At 41.7% G+C, this 27,424-nt stretch overlaps 3 protein-coding genes across 6 annotated transcripts; all 3 read right to left on the minus strand.

Moving 5' to 3' along the window:
- Positions 1-2,473: 2,473 nt before the first annotated feature.
- On the minus strand, positions 2,474-10,462 carry LOC112144019 (zinc finger E-box-binding homeobox 1). 3 transcript variants are annotated; one of them, XM_024268319.2, is made up of 3 exons: positions 10,386-10,462; positions 7,220-9,553; positions 2,474-3,492 (listed from the first exon to the last, which is right to left on the minus strand). In XM_024268319.2, the coding sequence occupies exons 2-3, from the start codon at positions 9,527-9,529 to the stop codon at positions 3,136-3,138; spliced, it is 2,667 nt and encodes an 888-aa protein (XP_024124087.1). In that variant the 5' UTR covers positions 9,530-9,553; positions 10,386-10,462; the 3' UTR covers positions 2,474-3,135. The 3 variants fall into 3 exon arrangements, with proteins under 3 accessions (XP_024124087.1, XP_024124088.1, XP_024124086.1); XM_024268320.2 differs by lacking the exon at positions 10,386-10,462 and adding an exon at positions 9,946-10,375; XM_024268318.2 differs by lacking the exon at positions 10,386-10,462 and adding an exon at positions 9,916-10,375.
- A 143-nt stretch (positions 10,463-10,605) lies between these two features.
- Positions 10,606-18,784, minus strand: ntd5 (ntl-dependent gene 5). The gene is made up of 8 exons (XM_024268339.2): positions 18,627-18,784; positions 17,210-17,344; positions 16,857-17,048; positions 13,521-13,644; positions 13,054-13,130; positions 11,342-11,524; positions 11,060-11,257; positions 10,606-10,981 (listed from the first exon to the last, which is right to left on the minus strand). Exons 1-8 carry the CDS (start codon positions 18,736-18,738, stop codon positions 10,899-10,901), a joined length of 1,104 nt encoding a protein of 367 aa, XP_024124107.1. The 5' UTR covers positions 18,739-18,784; the 3' UTR covers positions 10,606-10,898.
- Positions 18,785-19,342: 558 nt separating this feature from the next.
- Positions 19,343-26,557, minus strand: dbpb (D site albumin promoter binding protein b). Of its 2 annotated transcripts, none has more exons than XM_024267546.2 (5): positions 25,430-26,557; positions 25,038-25,319; positions 24,082-24,543; positions 21,748-22,007; positions 19,343-21,436 (listed from the first exon to the last, which is right to left on the minus strand). In XM_024267546.2, exons 2-5 carry the CDS (start codon positions 25,225-25,227, stop codon positions 21,221-21,223), a joined length of 1,128 nt encoding a protein of 375 aa, XP_024123314.1. In that variant the 5' UTR covers positions 25,228-25,319; positions 25,430-26,557; the 3' UTR covers positions 19,343-21,220. The 2 variants fall into 2 exon arrangements, with proteins under 2 accessions (XP_024123314.1, XP_024123313.1); XM_024267545.2 differs by having other exon boundaries at positions 25,038-25,316; positions 25,430-26,555.
- Positions 26,558-27,424: the final 867 nt, after the last annotated feature.

Genomic DNA, 27,424 nt, shown 5'->3' on the forward strand with positions numbered 1-27,424 from the left:
AAGCTCGGCACAATCTGGAAAGCAACCTGTGCACACACAGACATATGTACAGCACAACGCACACATCTGAATATTCATCATCATCACCACACAGGGAGGACTTCGTGGGCTCAGCGATGCTGCAGCCCAGTGGTGTCAATTAAGAGGGAAGAATCTGTTTTTTTCTCTTTCATCCAGACAGAACATTTAATGACTTGAGCGTGATCTTTAGAGTATGGACTTCCACCCGCACATGCAGTAAGAAAGTTAGGAGCTGCTGTTATGGGCCAATTTTCATTAGAGAAAGAAAGCAGAGTGCATCTTTTAAATTTATGACGGTATGCCCATAAAAAAGACAAACTAAGAGATGGAAATGAATGTTGAAATGCTTGTCCACCTATAAATTCTGTGTACTAGTAGCAGCATTATGACATAGAAATTTTAGTCAAGTTTTATGTTTGGAAAAAGTCTCTAAAGGAAAAATCTTTTCTGTTTTTAACTTGTAATGAGGATTTTAGCAAAAATAACAAGAATAAATAAAATAGTTTGACTTAAATGTGGAACGTTGCAAACAATCTTATAATGAAATGATATGTCTCAACAGGTTTTCAATAAATCACCCCTTTTCCAATGATACATGATATCTTTAAAAGTCTAAAGCCTTCTGGAGAAGTTTGTATTCTCAAGGTACGAAGCTGTCAGAAAGATTGAATAGCTGGGATCTTCTTGGCTCCCAGGCTGCTTCTTGTAAACAGAAACAGATCTGCAGTGAAAATCGTTGCACAAAAACCAAAAGTGTCTTTAAAAAAAAAAAACTGTCTACCAACACATCTCAACCTTGAGTTCACTCCCTGACGTTGAAACGATAAGAATAAGCATGCATCGAACTGACCCAGAAATTCTAATGTGTGCTCATTTAGGACGGACTGAGCCAGACTAAAGACCGTTCCCATTAAGACAACAGAGACGTTTCAGGCTATTATCTTTAATAAAACCCCAGAATCTATTCATTCATTGCTCCACATGCAATGAATTAGTTTAACATTTATACATTTAGAATTAAATCTATCGTAATTCAATTTTATTCTTGATTTTCGTATTTCTTCTTGTTACTGTTGCATACTTCCTAATATGAGTCTATGGTTTGTAGTTATTTGGTCTGATTTTTTTGTTTGTTTTGTTGTCTGTTGAATTGTCTTTTTCTCATTGTTGTTCTTTATCTTTCATCTTATTATGTTACATTTTTGTAATTTCGATTTTTTACGAAACAATCGACGTTTTTGATGAATTTTCCTAGTTTTCTGCACTAATGAGTTCTTTATATCAGTAGATGATGATCTACAATGTGCTTTTAAAGAAGGCTTGGTCAGAATACAGTGGGGCAAAAAATGTATACCTTAACCATGAGAGACAAAATGAGAAAACAAACATCCAGAAAATCCCATAGTTTGATTTTTTAAGAATTTATTTGTAAATTATGGTGTAATATAAGTATTTGGTCATCTACAAAAAGTAAGATTTGTGTCTCTCACAGACCTGTAACTTCTTCTGTGCGAGGATTCTCTGTCCTCCACTCGTTACCTGTATTAATAGCACCTGTTTGAACTCGTTATCTATATAAAAGACACCTGTCCACAACCTCTAACAGTCACACTCCAAACTCCACTATGGCCAAGACCAAAGAGCTGTCTGAGGACACTAGAAACAAAATGGAGGGACGAAAATACCAGCAACAGTTTGTGAAAACCTTTTGAAGACTTATAGAAAATGTTGACCGCTGTCATAACAACAAAGGCTTTAGGACAAAGTATTGAATTGAACTTTGTTATTGACCAAAGAGTTATTTTCCACCATAATTTACAAGCAAATTCTTTAAAAATACGACAATGTGATTTTCTGATTTTTTTTTTTTCTAATTTTGTCTCTCATAGTTGAGGTTTATCTATGACGAAAACTACAGGCCTCTCTCATCTTTTTAAGGAGAACTTGTACAATTGGTGGCTAACTACATACATTTTTGCCCCACTATATATTGTATCTAAGCCCAAAATGCTGGTCAATATTTAATCATAGTTTAATTCCTGATTGGTTTGTAAAAATCATGCATCCTTTCAGTCAATACATCAGATTTATAGAACTCACCTGTCTTAAAAACTGTGAAAAAGTGCATCAGAGGTAAGATTTTTTTCTCTGTTTACTGCAGAAAGAAGTTTATCTTCAGCAAGAAAGTTCTCTTTTCTTTCACGTCTCCCTCCAGTAACTCTGTAAATCATAGTTGGGCAAACTTTAAACACAACAGTGTTGCTGGCGGCGATCAATAAAAAGCTGAAACACAAAAAAAAGTGTCTGGAATGATGATCAAGTTTGTTCATTTAAAAAATCTAGTACTTCAAGCTTTAGATTGTAGCCTAGCAGAAAAACAAGAAAAAGTAAAAATAGAGATTATATTTTTATCAAGAGAAAAAAATGAATGCAACAATTTATAGATGTCAAAAAAATTTATTCCAACAGGTTAATTTATACTTTTTCTTTTAAATGTGTTTATATATATATATATATATAGTTTATGTTAAAATAACTCAAAAACATTTGGTCAAAATCTTACATGAAATAGAATAAATACATAAAATTAACGTGCAACAAAAAAAGTTTAGGAAAGCCTCTTCGTTCACAACGTAAAAAACTAAACTTTGAGCTCAAAACAAATACAAGTGCAAATGACTCACAGTGTCTTTGACGGTACGAAAGATTTCATCTTTCTTATGAGATAGTGCAGGAGTGCAACTCTTAAAACTAGTTCTCTTTATATTTACAAGCAAAGATTTTAGACTAAAGATTTTTCTTTTTTTAAAAGTTAAAACAGATTGCATGGAAGTGTAATCTCATTGGGAGTCATGTAAAAAATCTCAACTTTTGGGGCTAACATGAACATGTTATTTTTAAATGCAGTTTCTATTCCAGAAAATGTAAATAAGAATCTTTTCAGTCTAGGAAAAACTTGCTTGTGGCCCTTTAAAATGAATCGTGTACATTCATACAAACACGCAGCCTTTAAAAACTGAAATAAATATTGCAAGCACTCCCTTTCCTAAGTGTTAAAGTTCAGAGCATCAATACAGTTGAACTGAGAACAACTCCCTTCTTCAATCAGGAGAGTTAACTTTCTATCTCCGACTCGGAGTTCTCCAGAGTCGACACGGTTGAGCTGTACCACTCGGCGCTCTCTTCTTCCTCCTGCACGCTCGCTTTGCCTCCTGCTTCTCCTGCGCTGCCTCCTTTGTCTTTTCTCTTGCTTAGCATTTCCAGAGCCACCTGGTGGTAGGGGTGTTTGCGTTTGGTGTGTCGGCGCAGGGTGTTGCGCTCCGCAAAGCGAGTGTGGCAAAGTTGGCATTGGTAGGGCTTCTCCCCGGTGTGCACCCTTTGGTGGCGCTGGAGTTCGCCTGCTTCCCTGAAGCGCTTAGTGCAGATGGAGCAGACGAAGTTCCTCTGGCCCGTGTGGATGTGCTTGTGTCTCTGTGGACAGGAAGTACACACAATTACAGTCTTACTCTGACATAAGACTTTTAATTGTTTTTATTTTAAAGTTTGTAATGATATATGAGGTAACTTATGTAAAAAAAATAAATACATTGAATGATTAATTACATCACATTTAAAAGTATAGATTTATCAGGTGTTGCTGATAAAATGGTCACCACCAGGTGAACAGAACTTTCTGTTCTGGAGAACTCAAGTCTATCCGGACAGAACAGGGAAAAAATTTCAGCATTGGTCCAAAAATTTCCACTCTTATCATCTTTCAATCTATTTTTAAAGCGTTTTAATTATAATTGAGTTGAATTTTGCCAAAATCACAAAGCCTCTGTTGTTTTCTTGGACATAGTTTCTGCAGAGCAGCAGGAGTTCATTTGAAATTCATTTCTAAGTTTCAGGTGAGGCTTTTGACATAGAGTAAGCCCACCCTCACTTCCCATCGCCCATACATTCATTTTCTCTCCCACTATCTTACAGCCCTTCAGCCCCCAACCTAACGGAGCAATATTGACCCTCCCCATGCATACAGTTTTAGTCAGATGGCAGCTCAGACGAGAGGTGAAGGACTTAGCAGTTTGGGGGCCCCAGGTAAACAATACCATGGGGCCCTCTGCAGTGTTTCTATAAATTAATGTCAAGAATCTTAATGTTTTGATAATCATTTAAAAACTAAAATTACACCTAAACATTGAAGACAGGAATTTTAGATACATTATTTTTACTTGGAAAAATATTAAAGGGGCTATACCATGAAAAATCTACTTTGTGAGCTTTTAAGTGTATTATACTGTTCATTCCTCACAATAAAGAACCCCAAAGCGGTATTTTGATCCATCCATGCATTTCTGAGTAATCCTTTAAAAACATGCACTCTCAACAGCACCCCACCCCATACCCACAAAAACGAGCGAGTCCTTAGATGCTGAAGTCACAATGTGAGACAGCCCCCTCCAGGAAGAGTCTGCTCCGCCCCTAGGCTAACACAAACACTTTCTCTGCAAAGCTAGCAGGCTGAGCCTAGTGGAGATCAGCTAGCTTCTCATGGTCTGCATTTTATGACCAAATGTCACTGCAAAATGAACCCATTAGCCATCACCACTCTGTCTGGGATACATTTTGGGGATAAACACCTGAGCAGAACTGTATTTAGACCTACATCAATTTAAAAAAAAAAATGTTTTTTGTTTTTTTTCCTTTTTTTTCGTGGGTGACTTGTTGATGAGGCTGGATCTAGGATTACGTCATGAAATGGGTGGCACCCCCAAAGAGTGAAAGGCGATGCCTCAGAGATAAAGTCGTTTTACTTCCGGCTATGAAAAGAGTCAGCAAAAATTACTCATACTTCATAAATAATTGTATTTTTAGTGTTCTGAAGGTAATATATGATCATTTATGTGGATTTAGTCTCTGAAAGACTTAAGAAAATCATGGTATGGCCCCCTTAAAAGTGTTTTTTTAATAGCAGAATTAAGTAATGATGGGCGGAAAAATTATTTTAGATACTTATATTAAGTGTTCAGCTTTGGGCCTCTGGAGTGTTGCGGGCCCCAGGCGATTGCCTACCTATGCCTAATGGTAAGTCCGCCCCAGCAGATGAGGAAAACAAAGACGTACTTGGATATATTTTTCTGCAAGTGAATGCATCAGAATGGAGTGCTGCAGGATTTTTTTCTTCTGTTTCTGATTCAAATTGGTTAGAATAAAGAAATACTCATAAATGTAATTTTAAGATTAATTTTCTTTATATATGTCCTCCATCATGAGAAAAATGCCATAATAATAATGATAATCATAATGATAATTTCACAAAAAAAAGACAGACATGGTAAACAATTAAGTCTGTTGTTAAAGTTACTTGAAGTACACGTCTGTCTAACTAGAACTTGGGAGGTTCACAAAGCTTCAAGACCACTATCCCTCAGACAAAAAAGGAACAATGTGGAATCATCTGGCATTCATGCCTAAACAATATTCCTACTGTCAGGCACAAAAGTGGAAGTGTGATGATTTGGGCTTCTGTTGCAGCCACATGGCCTGACTTTCTACAGTCTCAATAAAATCCTTGACAAACTTTTTCAGAAACTTGCAGTAGATCAAGTAGAAAGTGTGTGGCCATCAAGCTTAGACAACCTTGATCATTAAAGAGCTTGATGGCTAAAGAAATAATGTGGGAGATTGATGCTCATGTCTGTCCCAAGTTATTACAGCTAAAATTGGATTTAAAATGTAAAATCAATGAGTTATTTTGTTGGTCTATGTGCAAAAACTTTTCTCCTGAGGATCAGTACAAACATTTCAATAATTTGCTTGTTAATTATTGAAGAAGATTTCACTTATTCTTAAAAAAACAATCCTTATTATCTTTATTTTACTATCTACTATACCCAAAATTCAAGCTATTTTTGTTATTTTAAAGTAAACTTTTGATTTAAACTTTTGATTATATGAACATTAACGTTGGGTTCTTTAATAGTGTGATTTTTTTTTCTGCTTTTAAAATAAGAATTTGACAAAATTTTGTCCCTAACAGGCTTAACTTAACTTTTTTTGTTTTTTTGTTTTTGCCTGCTCAACATTTTCTGTTTCAACATTTAAACTTGTGGCTACAAGTTTAAGGGTGTATTCAGCCTTGAGGAGTCCGTTGGTCTAGACCAAGTCCTGAATTTGGTCTGTATAAGACTGAGGTCTAACGGAGATTTCTGCTTCAAACTAAAGCCTGTAAACAAAATCATGTGACTACAGATCTCCTCAGTCATTAGCCAGAAATTACAAGGGCGGGGCAAAGCAGCGAAAGAAAGAATAATGTAAGCTTTGCAATTCCCATTCGGACAACTTATTAAAACTTTATATTTCACTGATTGGTTTTTAAAATTCGTATAAATGTCAGGTACAACACTGTTTACTGCTACTTTGGTACGGCAGAGGCATGCTGCAAGGCGGTTACTGAGGAGGAGACGAAGAAGGTACGCAGATAAGTGTTTATGAAATATAATCCCCATTTCCACTGACCGGTACAATATGGTCTGGTCTGGTTTTTTGAGTATTTCCATTGTAAAATGGATATCAAACCATAGCTCTAAAAAGTTGTCAGTATGTACTTATTAAATATCAGCTTCAGTGTTAGTGATTCTAACTAAAAGATTCTGTTAGTTAAAGTTTGACGATGTTTGCATGTTAAAGCTATCGGAAATAAGAGCACAATCATTTTAAAAATTACATTTTTTATTGATCGAGAGGAAATTTTTTTGCTTTTAAGAAACTGTATGACTTCAGTCAATATTCTTAGTTCAACTTTAACACAGTTTAGCAATAGGAACTAATTTAAAGTTTGACCTAGATTCAAAAAAATATTAAGAAAAAAAAAACTTCCATTTAAAGAAACTCTGAAAAAAAACTTGGAAAGCATAAAATCCACTAAGTTTGACAGCAGAAAAAGGTTAGATGACTGCCTCCATTGAGGATTAAAATGGAGCCTGAAGAAAAGCAGACACACTGCTGGGCTAACTGGAGTCTGTCGCTGCAGTCTGATCCTTCCTGCTGAGTAAACCTTTGCTTTTTTATGTAACAGAATTTTAGAAATAAATAAAAAAAATGAGTATTTCTAGACCCTGTTATCAGATTGACTTAAAAATACAAGTTTTAGGGACTAAAAAGTGTAAAAAGAAAAGTTTTTGGTCACTGCAATGACGCTCTGATGCTCACTCACCTGCAGATGGCTGGAGCGTTTGAAGGCTTTGCCGCACTGCTGGCAAACATGAGGCTTCTTCTGTGAATGAGTTATGGCGTGGCGCTCCAGATCAGAGAGGTAAAAGAAGATCCGAGGGCACAGCTGGCAGCACAGCACCCTGCGGGAGCCCAGGCTGTTGGAAGCCTCTCCAGGCGAGAGAGGGTCCAGGGGGTCGAGGGAATCCAGTTTGCCTGAAGACAGGAGTGGTCCGATGGGAGGGGAAGGGGGAGCCATGTTGGAGAAGTAGAGGTGGTCATCCAGAGGCAGGTGTTCAGAGGGAAAGTCTGATGAGTCGAATTTGGAGTCGGAGGCGGGCGATTGGGCCTCCAAAGTGGGCTGAGACAGGGAGTCAAATGTTGCTAACTGAGACTGTAGTGGAGATGCTGCAAAAGTCAATGGCTTATCGGTTTCCCTTGAAACGTCCTCGGCAGATATGGCTTCACTTCCGGGGTTTGATTCAGAGCAGCTCATCTGAGCCTGAAGGAGAGGAGCTGCCGTCTGCTGCTCGTCCTGCAGAGCAAGAGCGGCTGAAGGGACGGCGAGCGAGGTGAGAACAGAACCGGAGGTCACGTTGTTCATGTTTGACAGGATGAGAGGGTGAGACAGCACGGGCAGGGGGGATCCCAGAGCGTTGGCCTGTCCTGAAGACAAAGGGAGGGAGACTGGAGCGGCAGCAGCTGTAATCTGGGAGAACTGACCGGTGGAAGGGTCCAGGACAGCGACGGGGGTAGAGGTGGCGTCTCCAGACGATGATGGGACAGAGGAGAGAAGCAGGAACACGGGGGTGGATGCAGCACCTGGAGGAACGGGGATGGATACCGGGAGGCCGGCTGGAGTAGCGGAGGAGGATGACGAGGATGACAGGAAGAGAAGGGGGGGATTGGCTGAGGGGTTTGCAAGGATCTGTATGGGGGGAGTGGGGAGTGAGATCCCAGAAGAAGAAGTGGACAAAACCACACTGTCCTCCTGAGCAGCTTTAATCTTTGACTCTGATAGATCAGAGTTTGTCATCAAACCTGCGAGGACTTCTGAGGCTTCGAACTGATCGCCCGTTTGTGAGGACAGATCACAGACAGGGGGGGTTGGGGGGTAGAAGTCACTCAAAGGTGCATTTAGTGCAGTGTCTGAATCTTGGCTTGGACTCGCCAATGCAGGCGACATTGTCTTATCTTCTGCCTCTGGTAAATCCGTCTGAGGGACTTCCAGCTGCACGGAAGCGTCCACTTGTGGCACTTTGATTCCATCCTGACTGAGAGTGTACGGAATTCCCTGGTCATCGATGAGAAGGAGGTTTTTCGTGTCACAGTCCTCCGTAGGGAGAGGGGAGAGGACATCGGCAGAAAGGGCAGAGGGAGACCCACTCAGACGCAGCTCTGAGTTTTCCTCCTCGTCCTCCTCCACCATGTCTCTGTCTCCGTCTCCCTCATATTCATCCACCTCCATGATCAGCGAGCTCTCACAGCATTGCTCATCCAGGAACCCTCCGCCCCTCCTCTCCTGGATTTCTCTTTTTTTAGGCAAACTCAGGTCCAGCGGCTCTGTCTGCTCCTCCATGCTCACCTCATTAAATGCTGTGCAAGACTTCAAGTCTATTTCATGCAGAATTAAAGGAATACTTTGCTCAATTTCTCCCTCTTTAATCACCTGGTGCCTCAGGATCTCGACCGCATTAATGCTGGAGATAAAGCTGCCCTCCGCTCTGTCCATGTGGACTATCTTAACATCCAAAACATCTCCATCTTTCCTTACAATAGTCCCTCTCTCCCCTGAAGATCCTGCTTCAGTTTTTCCATCTACATCAGCAGAAATGTGCATTTTATTCCTGTTTTTGTCTGTGATCCTTGCTGCAGCAGAAACCAAGACGGGCCGTTTAAACTGTGAGCCAGCAAAGTCTTTGGTCAGGCTGATGGCAGAGTTTGTGATTTGCTTCTTGCAATGTTGAGGGACGACAATTTTGATTCTTATTGGCTGCTTGCGCAGAGCCGGCACTCTTGTCTTTACTCTAATTGGCTGCCTGAACCCACCAATCTTACCGTCTTCCTGAGTAGCTGGCTCAGTAGTCCCGCCCACTTCTGGCTTTTTCCCATTGATTGATTGAGCATCTTGCCTGATGGTCAGAGCTGCCTTGACAGAGCAGGACTTGAGGTTACCTGGTTTGGTGCTGGGCAAGATGATATCCTTTGGGTCCAAAAAGACATCAGTCCCTTCCTTTGCATCCTTTCCACACTGGCTGCCATTTTGGACTTCCAGGCTGCCACTGGTCAGGACTGAGGCCAACTGAGAGTCCATTTTGGGGCATACCTATTTATATTTCTGTTAAATAAAGATAATAAATTAGAAATATAAGAGAGGAAGATAACATTAATGTTAAAATGTGTTTAAATGAAAGAAAATTGGTTAGAAAAGTGTAAAATCTGATTATTATTGAGGTGAAAAAAATCAATCACACATTTTGACAAAAAATGATCTATAATAGTCAATAGGTATAAATGTAACCTATATTTTCTCGGTATGAAACGTCAGATCACCCTGCATTATGTCCTAAATAAGAGTAAAATAAATTAGTAGCATTAGGATCCGGGATCATCCTCCGTAAGATCACAGAAGGGTCCGATTTATGCAAATAACAGTCTCTACCTCCGGCTCCTATAGCATCCGCATCACGGCGCACATACCCCAAACGCATCCGCGTGCTCCTCACCCACCGTCTGTTTTGAATGATGCTTTAGAAATGTGTGTGGAGATCATCAGAGACTGTCCGCGGACGACGCCATTACGCACAGTCCTAGGTCCGAAGCGCGGATATATTCTGCAGCTGCGTGCGCGCTTTGACAGCTCTCGGACCTGGGACGACGCGTCACGCGGAGCCGAGAATTGCGTCTATTTACGCGCAGCCGCTTTGGCGAGCGTGTCCTTTCCTATCGCGCCGGACCTTCCTCGGACCTCCAGCCAGCCATTTTAGAGCTGAAGGTCCGAGACGCCGAGAGCGCGCAGCTCCAGGACAAACTTTCCCGGCGCGCAGCCTTTTATTCCGGCTCCTGCAGCCAAAGCCGGCGCAGGACGCACCGGACACGCTCCCTATACATTTAATCTGTATTTGAAGCCATACTCCACCCATACCCTCGCTGCATTGGGACTGGCTTACCCGAGCTGTGGATATTTCCGGAGGACCAAATATGACTGTGCAGCGCGAGGGGTGATGCTGCGAATGCTGAAGGAGGGAGGGGTCAAAGGGAGTTGCTATGGTGTCGCAGCCTACCGGGTCCGACCAGTAGCCATGTTCAGCCTATGAGTACTGTTGAACCTGCAGCCTGCAAAAGGAAAGGCTGTGGAGCCACACAGGAAGAACCAGAAAGGAGCTGTCGTTCTTTCTTTTCCACATCATTTTTTTTATTGGAGATAATAAATTTACACGCCTGGAGACTTGCTGTTTAAAAGATAACAGTGAAATATTACAAAGGATCAGAGTTGTGAGTAACAAGACAAAAGGTTGTGCATATGCCAAAGCTGGAGGAGGGTTAAAGTGATGCTTTTATAGGACTTGAACAGTGATCGACACAAGGCCTCCATCATCACGGTGAAGCTGCAGAGAAGTCCTGTGATGTGATGGGGAGTTTATGTGTTCCAAAAACAAAACAAAAAAAAAGTGGAGACAACTTCACTCCACATCGCCTGGCTCACACACTTCGATTTCTGAGACCAGCCGATGAGGGAAGAGTTTATACTGTAACCACGTGGGCTCTGGAAGAGACACATAGCAGGGACGTTAGATAGATAAACATGAGGGTTGAATGGTGGCAGCGGGTGTCCTGGTTTTACCAAGGTAGCAGGGTGGTGTTTCCAACTTTCCATCAAAGCAGATCTGGGATGCGGTGAAGCTGCACTGCTTCCGAGGATGTTTGCAGAAGAATGTCACATTTTCCCCATGGGGGACCAAAGCGTCCGTAACATCAAATGGCCAGCGCTTCACTCCTCCGATCACCACACGACTTCGCTCGGCGGGGATGACGCAGCGAGCTGCAGGAATGGACAAACACTCCACGTTTGTTCACACGCACAGATAAAAAGGGTAAAAAATGCTCAAAGCTAAAGTAACCTCACCTCTACAATGAGGCGGTGCTGCACTCCAGCTACCATTCGACAGACAGGTGATCTTCTGGGGTCCGTCCAGCAGGAAGTTCTTCTTGCATAGATAGTGGATGTCGAAGCCAACCTCGTACTCAGTCTTCTGAACCGCCACCACATAACCCTGCTCCACCTCTTTAGGAGGCTGACATAACATTTCTAAAGAGTCACAGCAGATTATCACTCATTTTAGCTTAAATTCACCAATATTAGTTAGTCAAAACAAAAATGTAATGCTGCAGAAAAGGAAGACGGCATTTCATTTATTAGCTATTACTCATTTATTGACTATTTTAATACTTGGAGGAGACTTGGTCCAGTCCAGATGGTGTTTTTAACGACCCACTCCCATAATCTTCTGCTCAATTTTAAAGGGTAACCAAACAGGGAACTTGGAGGCTGACTCCACCCACAGCCAAAATTTGAAAATCCAGTCGGAGGGATGGGGATGGGGAACAGGACTGTTACTGGAGCTGCAGATCATGGCATGGGACTTCTGAAATGATGTGGGACTTTAATGAATTAACCAATCACAAAATTCAAATGTAATACCTAATTTCAGTCTGTAGGGGTCAGCACACAGATGGTTTTTCACAATATTTTCAAGAATTAAACAAGTTTATTTTAATTTGAAAAAAACATTTTAAAGCCCCATTTAAGATGTCAACACCCCAAAAAAAGTGGATTTAGTGTTTGGTTACCCTTTAAGTGTTCCCATTTTTAGCCATGATTATGCCGTTTTTAGCTTAAATTAAAAAAAAAAACAGTGATGTTTTTTGGGACATAGGGCGAATTCAAATTCTTCCCTTACAGCTTCTTCGTATCCCTCCCATTGCTGGGGCATTTGAAGGGTTAGGGGTGTCCAAAATCTTTTTTTTAAGGGCTGACCCTCACAGTGGAGAGAAACAGAGCCCCAAACCGTGAGGATGAACCACGTTGCGCTTTTCTTCACGTGACTTTTTGTTTTAGCACGACCTTTTTAAAGATTTAAAACCAATATTGTTTTTGTATTTCCGAGCACTAGGAGCTCCGGGCTAACGTAGATGATTGGCGACCATTGATGATGTCATCGAGAGGGAGTAACATCTAAATTTGAAAACACTGGCTATGTGCTTATCCCTAACTACCAAAAAACGATATAGTGCAGGACTGTATAGTGCACTGGATTTTAAAAGCAATTTAGACACCATGCTCACTACTTAACTTTAGTTTTTTTATATATGTCGTCCATCATGATAAAAATGCTATAAGAATATGTTAAAAATGGCAAAAACACATGTTTTATTGTTGTGGGTATTTTCTACTTGATGCTTTTTTATGATATATTTTACCATAATCCAGTTCAGTCACCACATTTCTGCTGAGAAAGAGTCAAGAGGCTCCCTTAAAGAAGTGCCTGATCGTGTGTTAAACAGGCCATGAAATCCCTGCTTTAGCCACAAGAGAGCAGAGAAGCTCCGTGAAAAGCTTCAGCGGCTCTTCAAAGCTCTTCAAAGGGGGTTTGTGCATTTCTGTCTGTCTCATCCGCGCACGCACAGGAATGCATTCAAACAGGAAAATAAACACAACTTATCGGAAATCAGTCGTCTCAGCCACTAGCACGTGATCAGGAGTTTCTTCATAAAAAAAAAGATCTTGAGCTTGTTCATTCACTTCCTGGTCAGCACCTGTTCCCGAGGCCTGCTTACCTTTACAGGTGGGGTGAGGATACTGCCAGGTCTGATTAAACTGGCAGAAGTTTTCCTGTCTCCCAACTATGTCTGCCCTGCAGGAGAATATAAAAGGAAACATGACAGACGGAAGACTGGCTGGCATGTGCCGTTTTTGCACCCACAAAAGCAAAGAAAAAGAAGGTGTAAGTGATTCCTCTTCTATCCATCCTTTTTACTGTTTGTGTGTGCAGTCCTGGCTGACACATCCACTCAGCCTCATCTTTTCCTGTGAGATGAGTCAGTGTGCAAAGGCTAGTCAATGCAAGATTAGACTGCAATGACCTAGTTAGCTCAATGGAGAGATTGTCAGCTGAGAGATCAAAATGAATTCCCTGTCATTCATTGCTCACCACTCAAGCCCTCCCTTCAATCCCCCTTTTCTTCACACTCCATCTCTCACTTCCTCCATCTTTTTCTCTGCAGCTTCTCAGAGCTTGGCTCACCCTGACAGGCAGCTGTAGCGGATTGAAGTCCCCGCTGAGGCGTCTCCATGGATGCTGAAGGTGTTGATCACCTGCTGAGGCAGAGGGCAAGTCCGCACGTCAGGAAGCTCAGGTGACTTTACCTCTGGGGGGCAAAAAAGAACAAAGGAAAAGTGGGCAAAAATGAAAAATCCTTATTCTTCCAAAACAAAAAAAGTACCTGCAGTGACACAAAAACACAATGTAAGATGAAGATTGTGCAGAACTGCAAACTCACATGTTACAAGCAAATAAATAATAATAAATCTTCAAATACAGAATGACCTACAACACGTGTCAAGGTCAAGGCCCAGGGGCCGGATCCGGCCCTCAGGGTAATTAAATCTGGCCCTCCAGATCATTTTATTGTTATAAATGAGCCGATTTCATACTTGTATGATTTGGACAAATTAAAATGTGAAAGTTATTTAAGGTTTAAGTTGATTTAATCTGGAATAATATTCCTGCCTTGTTATTATTCATAATTATGTTAAAAAGTTACAGTTTTGAAGTTTTAAAATGTGTCACTCTGCTAGCTTTTTGGACAATTTTGGCATTTACTAAGATTTTTTAGGCTGTTTTATTTTAGTTTTTTTAGTTATTTAGGTAGTTTAGTTATTTTAGTTTAACTAATATCTCAGCTGCTAGCTGTTCGGGGTAATTTAGGCTTTTTTAAAGTTTTTTGTGCTATTTTGCAGTTTAGCTAATATTTCAGCTACATGCTAGCTGCTTTGGCTAATTTAGGCTTTTTTAGGCTACTTTGGAGTTTAGCTAATATTTTAGCTACATGCTAACTGTTTTGACTAATTTAAGCTTTTTTTGTTTGTTTGTTTTTTGGGCTAATCAGCATCCACACTAGCATTATCACAGCTAATACTATATATCTAGTTTATAATTATGTTGTGCTACATTTTTAAAGTTTTAGATATATTTTTTTTAAAACATGTATCTGCAGCCCGCAACCTAAGGTGTATTTTGGCCCCTTGTGCGATTGAGTTTGACACCCCTGGCCTAAAATATCATCAAGAGCAACACACATCCTGAGAATAATGACATCACAGGGACATACAATCGTTTTAACCTTTAAGAAGATACCACTTTGGAAATTTATATTTCAAAATACAACCTATTGCATCTTGTAATCAATAAGAATTGGATTTGACCTAATCAATTACACTTAAATAGGAAATTAGCGACTAAATATTAAGAGTAATTTATTTGTCTGGTGAGCCACAAAATATCTTGGGTAAAAAAATATATAACAAATCTAAATTAAGGGCACAAAATTGAAAAGAAATGATGCACAAATAGAACTTAAAAACTAAAAATTCCCAACAGAAGTGGACTGTCTTGTTTAAACATTTAATACTTTATGTTGTGGGTTTTAGGTCTTGAGCAGGGGTCTGCAACCTTTAGCAGTAAAAGAACCATTAGTAGGTCAGTTTAAGAGACATCTGAAAATTAATTAAAGAATAGAAAGGAGTTACAATGATGTAAAAGACTTTTAAAAACACTCAAACTGGGAGGGAAGAATGAGGAAAGAGCTGTGAGAACGAAAAAGAAAAGAAGTCTGTCATTTCACCTCGTTTGACTTTTGTAAATCGCTGTTTGTGTGACCCACAGAGGCGGTTCACCTATTGTCTTTTTCTATTCCAGTAGAAACAACCCGTCTTAGGTAATAAGTCAGAGTTCAACGAGCAGGTGAAAGACAGACGAACACCTCTCTGAGCTCACAGCTATAGCAGCACTTGTATAATAACTGGCGCTGTTCGCTTCTGGACATTTGAGTGCCTCATGATTGTAGAAGTATAAATATCCCGAGTGGTGCTCGCAGCAGGAGGCTGGAATGACCCGGAGTTTGAAGCCGAGCGCTGCTTTTGAAAAGCAGACACGGCTCTTGCCTGAGGACTTTCTTAGGTATCTGAAACCGAGAGGTGTCCGCATAAGAATGTAAAGGCACCTATGGGAGAGGGAGAGTTCTGAATCTGGCCACAGATGAGAGCCTGATGCTGAGCTCTGTTTTCACATACCGCCCCTCTTCTGCCTCGTACTGCTGCCGCCCACGCAGTCTCTCGCAAACAAGCTGAAGCAGGTAGAGTCAAATCCATGTTTTAAAGTATAAAATTGTGGTCCTGAATGAGCCCTGAAAACACACGAATCTGACTGGAAGAAGACCCTCTCCAGGAATTCACTGTTTGCTCTCAAAGCATCCGCGGAGACGTTTCCGCGTCTAAAGACGCATCTCCTGCTCCTACTGCAGAGTGAGGCTTTATCCGAGGCCTCAGATGGAGAAGACGAGAAAGAGATGAGAGGAAAAGAGGATGAGAAAGGAGTGCAGAGGAGAGAACAGGGAACAGAAAGGCCTGGAGCAGCATGAGCAAGAGAGCTCTCTGACTCTCCTGACTGTGATCTGTCGCCCACACACACACACACAAGCACACAGTGTGACACATGTGCAATACACCCCCACAAAGCACATACACATCCAGCCAATCCAAAAAAACAGCACACGCATACAGTAAACATGCCGCTCAGTGCCACTTTGACAGGGATCCGCAGCCCACTGCCTCTCGACAGGCTGAAACGCAAGGGGACACACAATGGATCGTTCTCACACGTTCAGATCCCACCTACCTTCTGCCTGTCTCCCAGACGGAAAATACTCTACGAGAGAGCTGAAATTTTTACCCTCGTTTTGCATCTTTGAATAAATCCGGAGGGTGAGACCAGCTGGGTTGAGATGAGTCAAGATACCAGGAAGTGTGGAAAGCAAAGTAGTAGAAGTAGTAGCAGTGGAGATGATGCAGTCTTCTATTCAGACTGTTTCTATGCTCCTCTATAGCCCTGAGAGTTCACTTTTTCTTCAATGGGCCTGATTTAGCACAAATATGAATGTACATGTTTCCAAAGTGTCATAGCCCTGAAGTTAGGACATTAACAAGCGGTCAATGAGGTCGACTTCTCTTTCTAAATGAGTCATAATTCCCTGCAGCAGATGTTTCCCACATGTTACGCTTTTCCACGCTAACGAGGAAAGAAACGGAACAACAATGGAAACCGCGAGCAGCTTTTATCGCCTCTTTAAACTTATGAAAGCTTCAGCGGCAAAAATCTTCAGACAGCCACTCTGGTTGCCATGGAGACGGGGAGAGCAGGTCAAAGTTGCACAACATCCAATAAATCGACACGCAGAGGGCTTTTGTTTGTGTACAGCTCTTTCTGTTTTAAGCACAAGAACTGTAAGTGTGGTTTAGATTTAAACACAAAAATAAATTCCTGAACTCCTCATCATAAATAGCAGAAAACACTCAGACCCACCTGTGCAGATGGGCTCATCCCCACTCCACTGCCGGTCTCCCTGACAACGGCGGATAGTGGCATCCAAGCCATTGGCCAAAGTGAAGCCTGGCTTGCAGCGCACTTCTAGCAGGGCCGAGAAGGAGGGAGTGGGAGAGAGGAGGCGCGCCTTTGAGTTTTCACTGAGGGACAGAGGCCAGGGACAAGTACGACCTGCAGAGAAAAGGAGTGAAAACGTTCTCAGAAGCTGCTCCACTCTTCTCAGTACAAGACCGGAAAAAAGAAAAACATTCTTGTGGAAAAGAAAAAGTTTTATTTTCAATTATGGGTTTTCTTTTGAAATTCATTTTCCAGGAAGGAGGGGAAACAGTTACCTGGAACCACGCAGCTGAGGCCGCACTCACTGTCGCACAGACACTGACGTTTCCCGCCGCAGTCCTTGTCAGATCTGCAGGACCGAGGACACGTCCTCCTCCCCTCTGTTCCCACAAGTCTTTCTGGACACGACTCTGCAAAGACACCCACACATGAATACCTGTCCCTTCAGATTATTCGTACCCCACTCATGAGGGGGAAAAAACTACAAACTCGGAGAGATTTTCTTTCCAAGTTCGTTTTTGTTTTCTGTTTGAAGGAAAGCAGATTCAGAGTGGGTGGCAGGGCAAACGTTTGCCAGCCGGTTCTCCTGATGAGTACGTTATTTGGATGGCAGGCTTTGTTACTCGATGCTATTCAACTATCAATCTTGTGTTTTTATTAAAAAGTAACTATTTGTTCATAGAATCACAGCTGTAAAAAAAAATGAAAAAAGTCAACATCACTTTTGGAACAGAGACTAAGGCTGGGCGATACTGAGCAATTGGATTATGGATCAATATCTCCAATATTGACAACGATATTATTATTTAACATAAAAGCCATGGATTGGACCTCAAAATCTCTATTGTTTTTAATAAACGTGAATAGTTTTTTTTTAACATTTTTTAAATTACTTGTTTAAAACCAAAAAAATGAATTTTTAGAGTATTTTCTAAATGGAAACTTCTTGAAATTAAAAATAAAGTGAAAAAGTGAATGTAAAACAGTCAACAAACCAAAAGAAACAAGTAATTATGATACAAAAATAAATCAAAATGTTTAACGATTTAAACAAAAAAACAACTGGTAGAAATATAAATAATTTGTAACTTCTTAGCCTTTAAATAGAACAGTAAAAACAGCTTTTTAAAAGAGTGGAAATAGGGTGAACAATGCATTCTTTCTCTGCTGCTGAGATCTGGTGAGAGTAGTGAGGCAGCGACTCAACTCATTTTTTTGCTGATACAGAAAAGTTTCAAACAAGAATGGAAATATCAAAATCTGCAAGTCAGTATCGATCTGATTCCGATACTAACTTTGGATCGATCCAGCACTTACAGACACTCCTCCCTCTTCATCACCAACCGAATCTTTTAATTGCTTAAAGGTGGAAAGTGATTCTACATCCCATAATGCATTTGTAAAGTATCTGGAATCTGCATCACTTTGTAACTATTGCACCAAAAACAGAAACAGCTGATGAGTATGAGTACATAAGTGCTGTTTTTGTGACCTCGGTCACCCCAAACTCGACTAACTGAAGCTGCACCTTCTCCAAACTTCTCTAAATACAATAAAGCATGACAGAAACGTCCAGCACGTGTCCCAGCCTCCCCTAGAATTATTTATTCTCCATTTGTTTGTTACTATTAATAGTGGCAGCCCAGCTGTGTTTGTGTGCGCCCTCCCAGGTGGGAGTGATGGAGGACTTACCTGAATCCCACAGGGACTCGGTTCCAGCGAGAGCCCACAGGGACAGCAGGAGCAGCCCAGAGAACATGCTTGCAGTCGGGCCGGACTTTGTATGTGTGAGGGACAAACACATGCTGCTTTTTTAAAGACAAGGGTGGAAGAGGGGGGACAGAGGGGAGTAAGAGGAGGGAGGTGAGATCCAGGAAGGAGGGAGATTCAGATCGGGTACAGCCTGGGAGCGCACATCTGTTTTTTGTTGAGGAGGAGAGATTTGAGGAAAATTCCACTCGGAGCGAACTTTCACCCATTTCTGTTGAGACAGCAGATAATGAGGATGACTTGTACACAAACGCGGTGCCAGCTGACAATAAATGCACTGGAAAAACCAGCGTTGATGGACTCTACCTGCTTTGATGCCAATGAATGTTGTTTACCTGCATGTTTTCACAGTTAAAGGCAGCACAAATCAACCTCAACTTTAAAATCCACATTGTGGAATCGATTATATTATAAGTGAATAAAGTGACAGTTGAGAATGTTTCCTTCGACCTCCGAGGAGCCTCAAGTTTGTTTTGCAATAATGAATATTTGGACCGTATTGGAATGCTCACTATGCAGACAGAGGGTCAAAATGGCAACAAGCAGTTCTGAGACATGTCACGGTTTGGTTATCAGGCTGAAGTTTGACCCCCCTCTCTCACTTCAGCACCAAAGACACACAAACACAACAGCCGACATTGAGAACAATCGTTTATTGGTGTTTGAGGAGAAGATTTTCAACTACATCCAAAGAAACTAGCACTGACTGGCGGGCTCTGCAACAGCAGGGGTGGCTGATTAGTTAGTGTCACTACAGGATGGATCGACCAACGTCTGCGAAAGGGTTTTTCAGAGACTACATCCTGTCGGGAGAGCAAACAATCACTGAGTGAAGTGACGGGAGCAGATCGGGCCTCATCCTGGGAAGTCCTGTCGCTGAGCCACATTCACAGGATCCGTGGTCAGAAGCTGTGGCGCGAAGTCCGAAGGAAAAACCAATGATTCCGTCCATGTTTATGTTTTTTTTAATCATATTTCTCATTATTTTTATTCGAACAGTCTTTCTCAGGAACAATGTAGATCAGAGATGTTTGTTAAAGGTGTAACAGATCATGTTTATCCAAAGAAAGAAAAAAAAAACATTCAATAATATAGAACAACAATAAGAGGGATAATCATCATAACAATAAAAACAGCTGTAATGGTAACTATTTATCATGGTCATTAAAGAGATTTAAATCAAACTCTATCCTAATCATCCCTTCTCTAGAAACATAACAGAGTACTCATGACCCTGTGCAGGTGTTTTGGGTACACAGAGAAGTTAATAGAAACCACAAAAAGGGAGAAGAATGGAGGAAAAAATGCACCAAATAGCAACAAGCATTGTGGAAAAAAAATAAGGAAAATTTGGCTTTTATTTCTCCCAGAAATCTGAGAAATTAACACCATTCCACTCAATGGGGCTTTTGGAACCCATCTCCTGAAATACATCAAATACATAAAACAGTATAGTAGGCCTATTCAATATACACAACATTCTCCCTCCCATTTATGAATTAAAGTGAGTTTCATTTATTACAGTAAAGTAGTGATGTGCATCCTAACGGGAGGATTTCTTACCATGTTAGAGTACGTTACAACACTGAGATTAAGATCACCTTTTTGCACCGTGGAGGTACGCGTGACGGGGAAGGGTTGGCTCAGAGCGGCGACGGGACGCCCGAGCCAGACGGAGGCCTGGAAGAAACGCGTTTCACCAGCACAAAAAAAAAACGCCGGAGTGCATGGAAGCCACTCCACGGGAACCGAACGAAATAGACCCAGAAAAGAAGTCCCGGGTAAAACCCAGACGAGAAGAGTAAATACTGTAGTAAAAGAAAGAGGTCGATGAAAAAGAACCTCGTACTGAGAGCGGGACTGAAGCGTTTAAATGGCGCCCCTACAATGCATGCCCAGTGACAGACACGGGGGAAAAAATTAAGTGCTCGAGTAAATCCAAAAAAAAATATTGAACTATACGATTTTAAGTTAATTTTGCTCTCTATATTACACTTGTTACATGCTTCCTGAGCCCTGCTGCTGCATCGGGAATACAACAATCAAGCCATACAGATGCCTCACAGCATCCTGACGCATCTAAAATAAAATATTTACCATAGCTTCCCCCCGTCTTTCTGTCCCAAACACGTAGAAAATGTACAAAATTGTTCTCTGGATTTTCAACCCCCTCTAAATTTTTCTGAAGTATTATAAAAATATACAATTCTCCATAGCAAAACTCTTAAAAGTAACATCTCTCATCTGTTAAATTATTCGCTCCGTCAATCACTTTAAGAGCTGACACCTTGAAACAAAACGAGACACCTGAGCTTCGACGCACCGACCTTCTCTGTGTTTTATACATTCATCATCATGATTATCACCTTCCTCGCCACTATCATCATCATCATCATCATCATCAACATCTCAACCCCCCATTCAGTCCATCACGCCATCCCAGGGAATCAGAGTCTTCAGATTTCATCCAGCTTTACGCTCCTCCTCTTTTTCTTGCCGCGGCGCCCTCGCCGCCATCACTGGTCGCCGAGATGGTTCTCGTATTTACTAAGGATGTTGCGACACCGACCCAGTTCTTTCCGCATCTCTGCCACCTCCTGTCGGAGGGCGGCGTTCTCCCTCTCCAGGTAGGCGGCACGCACGGAGATTTGGTTCTCCTTTAGACGGCGTGCGTCCCGGGAGCGCTTTGCTGCTTCGTTATTTTTATGCCTCCTGGACCAGTACTTCTCATCCTGGAAGACAACAAAGAAAATAGACAGACTTTAGTTTTTAATATTTCTTCTTAAAGCATCTCACAGATACCTGGTAATCTGAATAAGTGCGAAACACTTTAAAACTATTTTTTGCACGCCTCTTCTGCAGAATTTGGCTGGGAAGTTCAGTCTGAGAGTAATAACAGTTTGTAGACAAGCTGCATATTTAAAATCCCACAGGCCAAAGCATTAACAACACACTTCTCTAAGCTCTAAACCTGCAGTTTTTTTATTTGTCAGTAAAAGACGGAATATTTTAAGCCCTGTTCATTTCTTGCAAAGCTTCTCACCTTCATGTTGTCGGGCACCAGAATCTTCCGGGCCTTCTTGATCATCGGCTGCGGCTTCAGCTCCTCTTCGCTGAAAGAGTGCCTTCTGGGGTCAAAGTTCTGCTGACCCTGCCCGTCAGACATGGACATGTCTGAACCGTCCATGTCAAACATTTCGATCCCATCGGGCCCGCTGCTGGTGGGCGTCAGCAAAGGTGGACACGAGGATGAAGAGGAGGACGACGGTGACTCACAGGTGTCATTCATACTCGTCTGACTTCCTGGAATCAAACGGGAGAGACATGAGACATCGTGTTCACTTAAGAACGTAAAAATAAATAAATAAAAGATTCCATCAAAAGAAATCACCAACAGGTGCAATACCACCGGATGAACACCAGGTGGAAGCAGAGCGCTACTTTTACAGAATCTAATTTCTTCTACATTTTGTTGGTGCTCCAGTCACATTTATGGACAAGTTTAGTGAATAACTATGAAATATTTAATATAAATGAAACATTTATACATATATACATAGAAAAAAACACTGTCAAACCACACCAGGGATTTACAGTTTGATTGTTTACCGAATAAAAACAAATAATTAATAAATAAATAAATGTATATATTTAAGTTTTTATCTGTTTTATAGCAGCATCACACATTTGCAGTATCTCCACTTTTCTGTGCCTCTCAACAAAAATGAAACTGATCCCAAAGTCTGATATGACTAGAAAAGTGCTTCAATGTCCAAACTCTAATCAAAACAACAACAACGCGCCCATCGGTCACATCAGAGGGCCCTAAAAGCAACTTCCACCAACAACAAATTTACAGTAGCCAAAGCAAAGATCAAGAGCTATCTCGTCCATAAAAGTTAGAAAGGTGGATATGTTATGTAACTTTTCCCTCCTCCACTCCAAAGGCCTGTCTTTACATGGGGCCACTATGTGACGTTCCTCTACCTACACCCTATAAGGCTAAAAGCGTCTTACCTAACTGACATCTGGCTGTTCTGTCGGCACAAATTGACCCTTTGACATGCTCAAATACCTCAGCCATCTTTACTATGACTTAGCAAAAAAATGCATTGAAAAATATGCTTTTTATATATACAAATATGGTTGCAAAACATATAATTAAGCAAATATTAGGTGCTAAATTATTATATTTATATTATTTATTTTTTCCTACAGGTAAATAAATAGATTGATGCAGTGTCATGACCTTTTGAGAAGCATTCAAATAGGGATTGGTGTATTTTTATTGTTGTTGTTGTCATGTTTGGGTCCACAAATATCAATAAAAGCTTATAAATCAACTAGAAGATTGGGATTTTTCATTAAATGAAAACTGCTTTAAAATATCATGTTTTAGTGGATTTAGGATTAAAAAGAACAGATTAAAGATGTCACTTATGAAAAAAAGGACAAAAAAAAACTCATGAGAGTTTGGTTTAAAATTAAAATAAAAGTCCAGAGTCGAGGTTTGTATAAAAAAAGCATATCATTTTCTTTTGATATCAGTTAAATGGTCATCATTTACTACTGATCAAACGTTCAGTCTGAAGTCCAGCAGCACCAGGAGGGAGACTCTTCCTGTTGCTGTGTGTGCCTCCCCCTGTGGGCTCCTCCCACAAGCGTGGAGGCCCTGCCTCTCGTTCCCTGAGTCGAGCACTCCCAGCCTCCGCACGTGTTCCGACGCGTGCACATGGCTGTGGCGTGTGAAGTGGGGAGAGATTTAAAGACACGCAAACACTCCACACACCGCTCTGCCTGTGTCTCTCCTCTATCTTGTTTTGACCCCGCTGCACATTAACTCTTTGGCTTAAAAGCTGATTGCGTTGTATACCAGATCACATGCCAGGCTACACCAGACCACCTTGTCATTTGCTATGAAGTTGACTCATCAAAAACAGTTTTTTATTATTTTATTTTGATCACAGCCTTTCTAATCCTGTTTACCACTCTCATTTCTTATCTACCCAAACTCCTCCTCCAATTGCATCCAATGAAAACTCCATTCTAAATTGCAGATACTTTCTAAGATTATTCCACCAATGATCCACCTATAAGTTTGTCAGGGCCAAACTGTTGTGACTTCAGTTTGACCCCTGATCACAGAAACGTGTTTTTTAACCAAATAAAGCTCATAGGAATAATTTCCGACCTTGATTGCCTCTCGTCCAGTATTGAGCCGACTCATATCAGAGGCAGAGGACACGCTGTCTCTTTTGGCTTCTGCCAAGCTTGCAGAACTTGCATTATTGCCGTCATGAAGCGGCGATAAGGATGAACGTTCACAACAACCAGCGGCGGTTTGTTTTTAATCGCCGTAGGAAGGGACGAAACTCACCGTGAAGACAGTCGGTCCCTCCTCCGAGGCCCTGCGGCTGGGCCACCTCCAGACCGATGAGGGATGGGGAAGACGAGGAAGAGGGGGACGAGGACGACGACCCGGATGGAGATGAGGGCGGTAGGCACTGGGAGCTCTGGTTGGGCACGGCCGACTGGGAGCTCTGCGATGGGATTTGGGCGGAACTGGAGCTGTTGTTGCTGTGCATGCTGCCCATTCCGTTTTCAGTAAGAAACTCCTCCAAGTCCATGTACTGAAGCTGGAAGAGCCCCCCGTCTGCAGGTAAGGTGCGGTCCCACATGAGAGGCCCCAGGAACTGGTTGTAGTTTCCTCCATTTCCACCACCTCCACCGCCCCCTCCTCCTCCACCTCCCCCTCCACAGCCATTGCTGACCGCTCCATTGCCGTTCCTCATGGAGCATACTCCCAAGGAGTCCTCATCAAGGTCCAGTCTGTCTTTGTCTGTTGAAGAGAATCAAGTGAGCTGAAGGCGAAGAAGAGCAACTTTTGTTTACATACTTTCATCACCAGTTTTTCACCTCCGCTTAAGAATTAAAAACTGTATCTTCCATAGAAGCACAAATACACACTCACAGATGGACCAGATGGTCGCTGAACTGCGGCGTTAGGCAAGCGCCAAAACCAATTTGTTGTCATAACACAAATGCAAGCTCCTGAACAAATCTCGCAGTGGTTGGAGCTATGTCTGGCAGGCAGTGCAGCTCAACCACTTTGTGTTAACACTTACTGGGATCTGGATTGTTTAGCAGCAGGGATTATAATCCTAGTGGATACTCGTGAGGGTCATAGAGGAGTCATTGCAAACATGTGCAGCGCCACATGAGACCTTGGGGGTGCCTTAAAATAAAACTAAAGGGTCCTCAAACAAATCATTGTTCAAATAAAAGCAAGCAGGTGGATCAGCAGATGAGGTTCATCATTAAAGAGTTAGTTACCTTTGGTGTCACATGGGTTCTTCAAACGGTGGTCCCCCTTCATGGGGTGCTGCAGGAGGGATTTCAACCCAGCCATGGAGTTGACGTGTCCACCTGTGAGCGAGCCTGCAGGCTGAGTGCAACTTCCAAACTGTGGGCTTGCCCCAGCGGGGAGGTCAGGGGTCACAAGCTGAGTGAGCTGCCTGGACATCCTGGGCTTCGATGGGGTCAGTAAAGAGACACCCGGTGCGCTGGAAGGGGTGACTCAAATTGACCACAGTACCAACCAATAGGAAAAGTCTGCTGTGCAGGAGGGGTGGGGGTGAGAAGCAAAAAAATATTTGAGATGCAGAATTAATAAAAAAAAAAAGAAAAAATCTTCACAAAATATGAAAAAAAGATGCAACTTTTACCTTTTAGTTTTTGTTGAGTTTATTTCCTGGAAAAATGAATTTCCTCAAAGTGCTCCATTGCTGTTGGGTTCGGTGAAGCAAGTTGTTTTCTTTCTCCCGAGTGGGAGGGACAGTCAAGCCAAAAGAGCAGGAATAATGTCCATAAGGAAGAACGCAGTGACAGCTTCACACTACGCACGCACACAAAAATGTAAAAACAGCACAACTAAATCCGGAGTGAATCAAAAACGAGATCCCAACAAAATCAAAATACGAGAGCTGTTCGTCAGATGACAACTTGTGTTGCTGCTCCTCTCTCCTGTCGCGCTCTGCTGCCAGTCGGTGAAGGAGGAGGGGGTCGTTTCCTCTTTCTGTCTGTACTTTTTTTTCTCTCCTCTCCCTCTCGCATCCGGTGATTGCAGTCACGGGCGCACGGGCTTGGATTTGCGTTGGTCCGAGCGTCCTCTGTCTCTCGCGCTCAGCTGGAACGGACACGGGCAGTTCACGTGACGTCACACCTCGCGGGACGCGGCGTGCCTCATGAATAATGAGCGTTTACTATTCATGAGACACGCCCACTCTCGTTTATGTACTCTTGACAGTTCATGTGAATTTATATATTTTTAAATTATTATTATTATATTTTCTGAGCAGAAGACCAAATACTTTTGGATACCTTAAAAATATATTTAAACACAAAAATACGTTTTTTAAATATATATTTTCCCAAAGATACATGTTGCTATTCTCTAATCGAACATATTTTGGGCTGTCAATAATTATCTGGCTCTGCTGCATGACTTTTCCAGTTCCTTGTAATCCTCGGAAAACGTGAGTCTGCTGTTTTTTTCAGAGAGAAACTCCAGCACGTTGCCTCCCGGTGCACAATAGCTGCTCCTCCTCACGTGTGTTGGGCACGCGGGGACCAGGTCTGTCCGGCTCTCGGCTCTGCCTCTGATTGGCTGGAAAAATTAATCACTCCGCCCACGACGAGTAGCGATTGGACAGAAATAGGTCGGGCAAACCCGCCCGCTCGGATTCCCACCGTGCATGCCACTGCCGCGTGAGACAAACTCGAGATGCAAAATAGCGCGAGGGCTGTCTGGTCTACTGTACAGTGGAAAAGCACATGCAAAACAAAGCATGTCGCAAGAATTCACCTGTGTTTTTAAAGTTAAACCCGCACTGTTTCTTTTTTTTATAAATAGATTGAAACATTACCTGACAATGAAAACCAAATTAGAACTAATAACTATTAATGAACCGCTTTTTCTCTGTTTAAAAAGAAAAATTAAATCTCAAAGCTTTACCACTTCATTTTTTACCCACACTTTACCATTTTCCAAACTATATATTGTGTACTAACACTTTAATTGTTATAACAATACAATAAGAAATCATCCAAGAATTGACATTTTCATATCTAACTTTTATAGAGGCCTACTTTTATGATTACTGACTGGTGGTCAGGAATTGTTTTCCCATCTTGCGGCTTTAATGTTGTAGTAAACAACACACGGGCAGATAATTCAGTCACCCAGCCTCCCTAGTCCAACCCCTGTCACAATGTCATCCATGTGACTGCCACACATACCCAGCAGGCCAATACTGCTGAGTGGATTACTGCCATCTTGTGGAACTAAAAGGAAGTGCAGTTGTTTTGACACACTCCTTACTTCAGGCAAAGTGACAGCACGAGGTTGAAATGGCCTTTGAGATAACCTGCCATCATCCTGAAATAATGTATTATATTTAACAACCTTAAGGGAATTTACTATAGGTGCAAAAATTATTTGAATAATCGATTTATATTACTACAATCCAACTAGATCAATCTGTCTAAGGCAAGTTAATTGAATCAACCTATATCATTGTAAAATTTTTTCAAAATTAGATTAATCGATTATGAAAAATACCATTTGGACTCAGGAAAACTTCCCCAGCACTGTTTAGTACTAGGTATTTATCTCTGATTTAAACTGGTGGAATTTTGGGCTAAAGATGACCTAGATTGAT

This window comes from Oryzias melastigma, linkage group LG16, assembly GCF_002922805.2.
Source record: "Oryzias melastigma strain HK-1 linkage group LG16, ASM292280v2, whole genome shotgun sequence".
Classification (NCBI taxonomy): domain Eukaryota; kingdom Metazoa; phylum Chordata; class Actinopteri; order Beloniformes; family Adrianichthyidae; genus Oryzias; species Oryzias melastigma.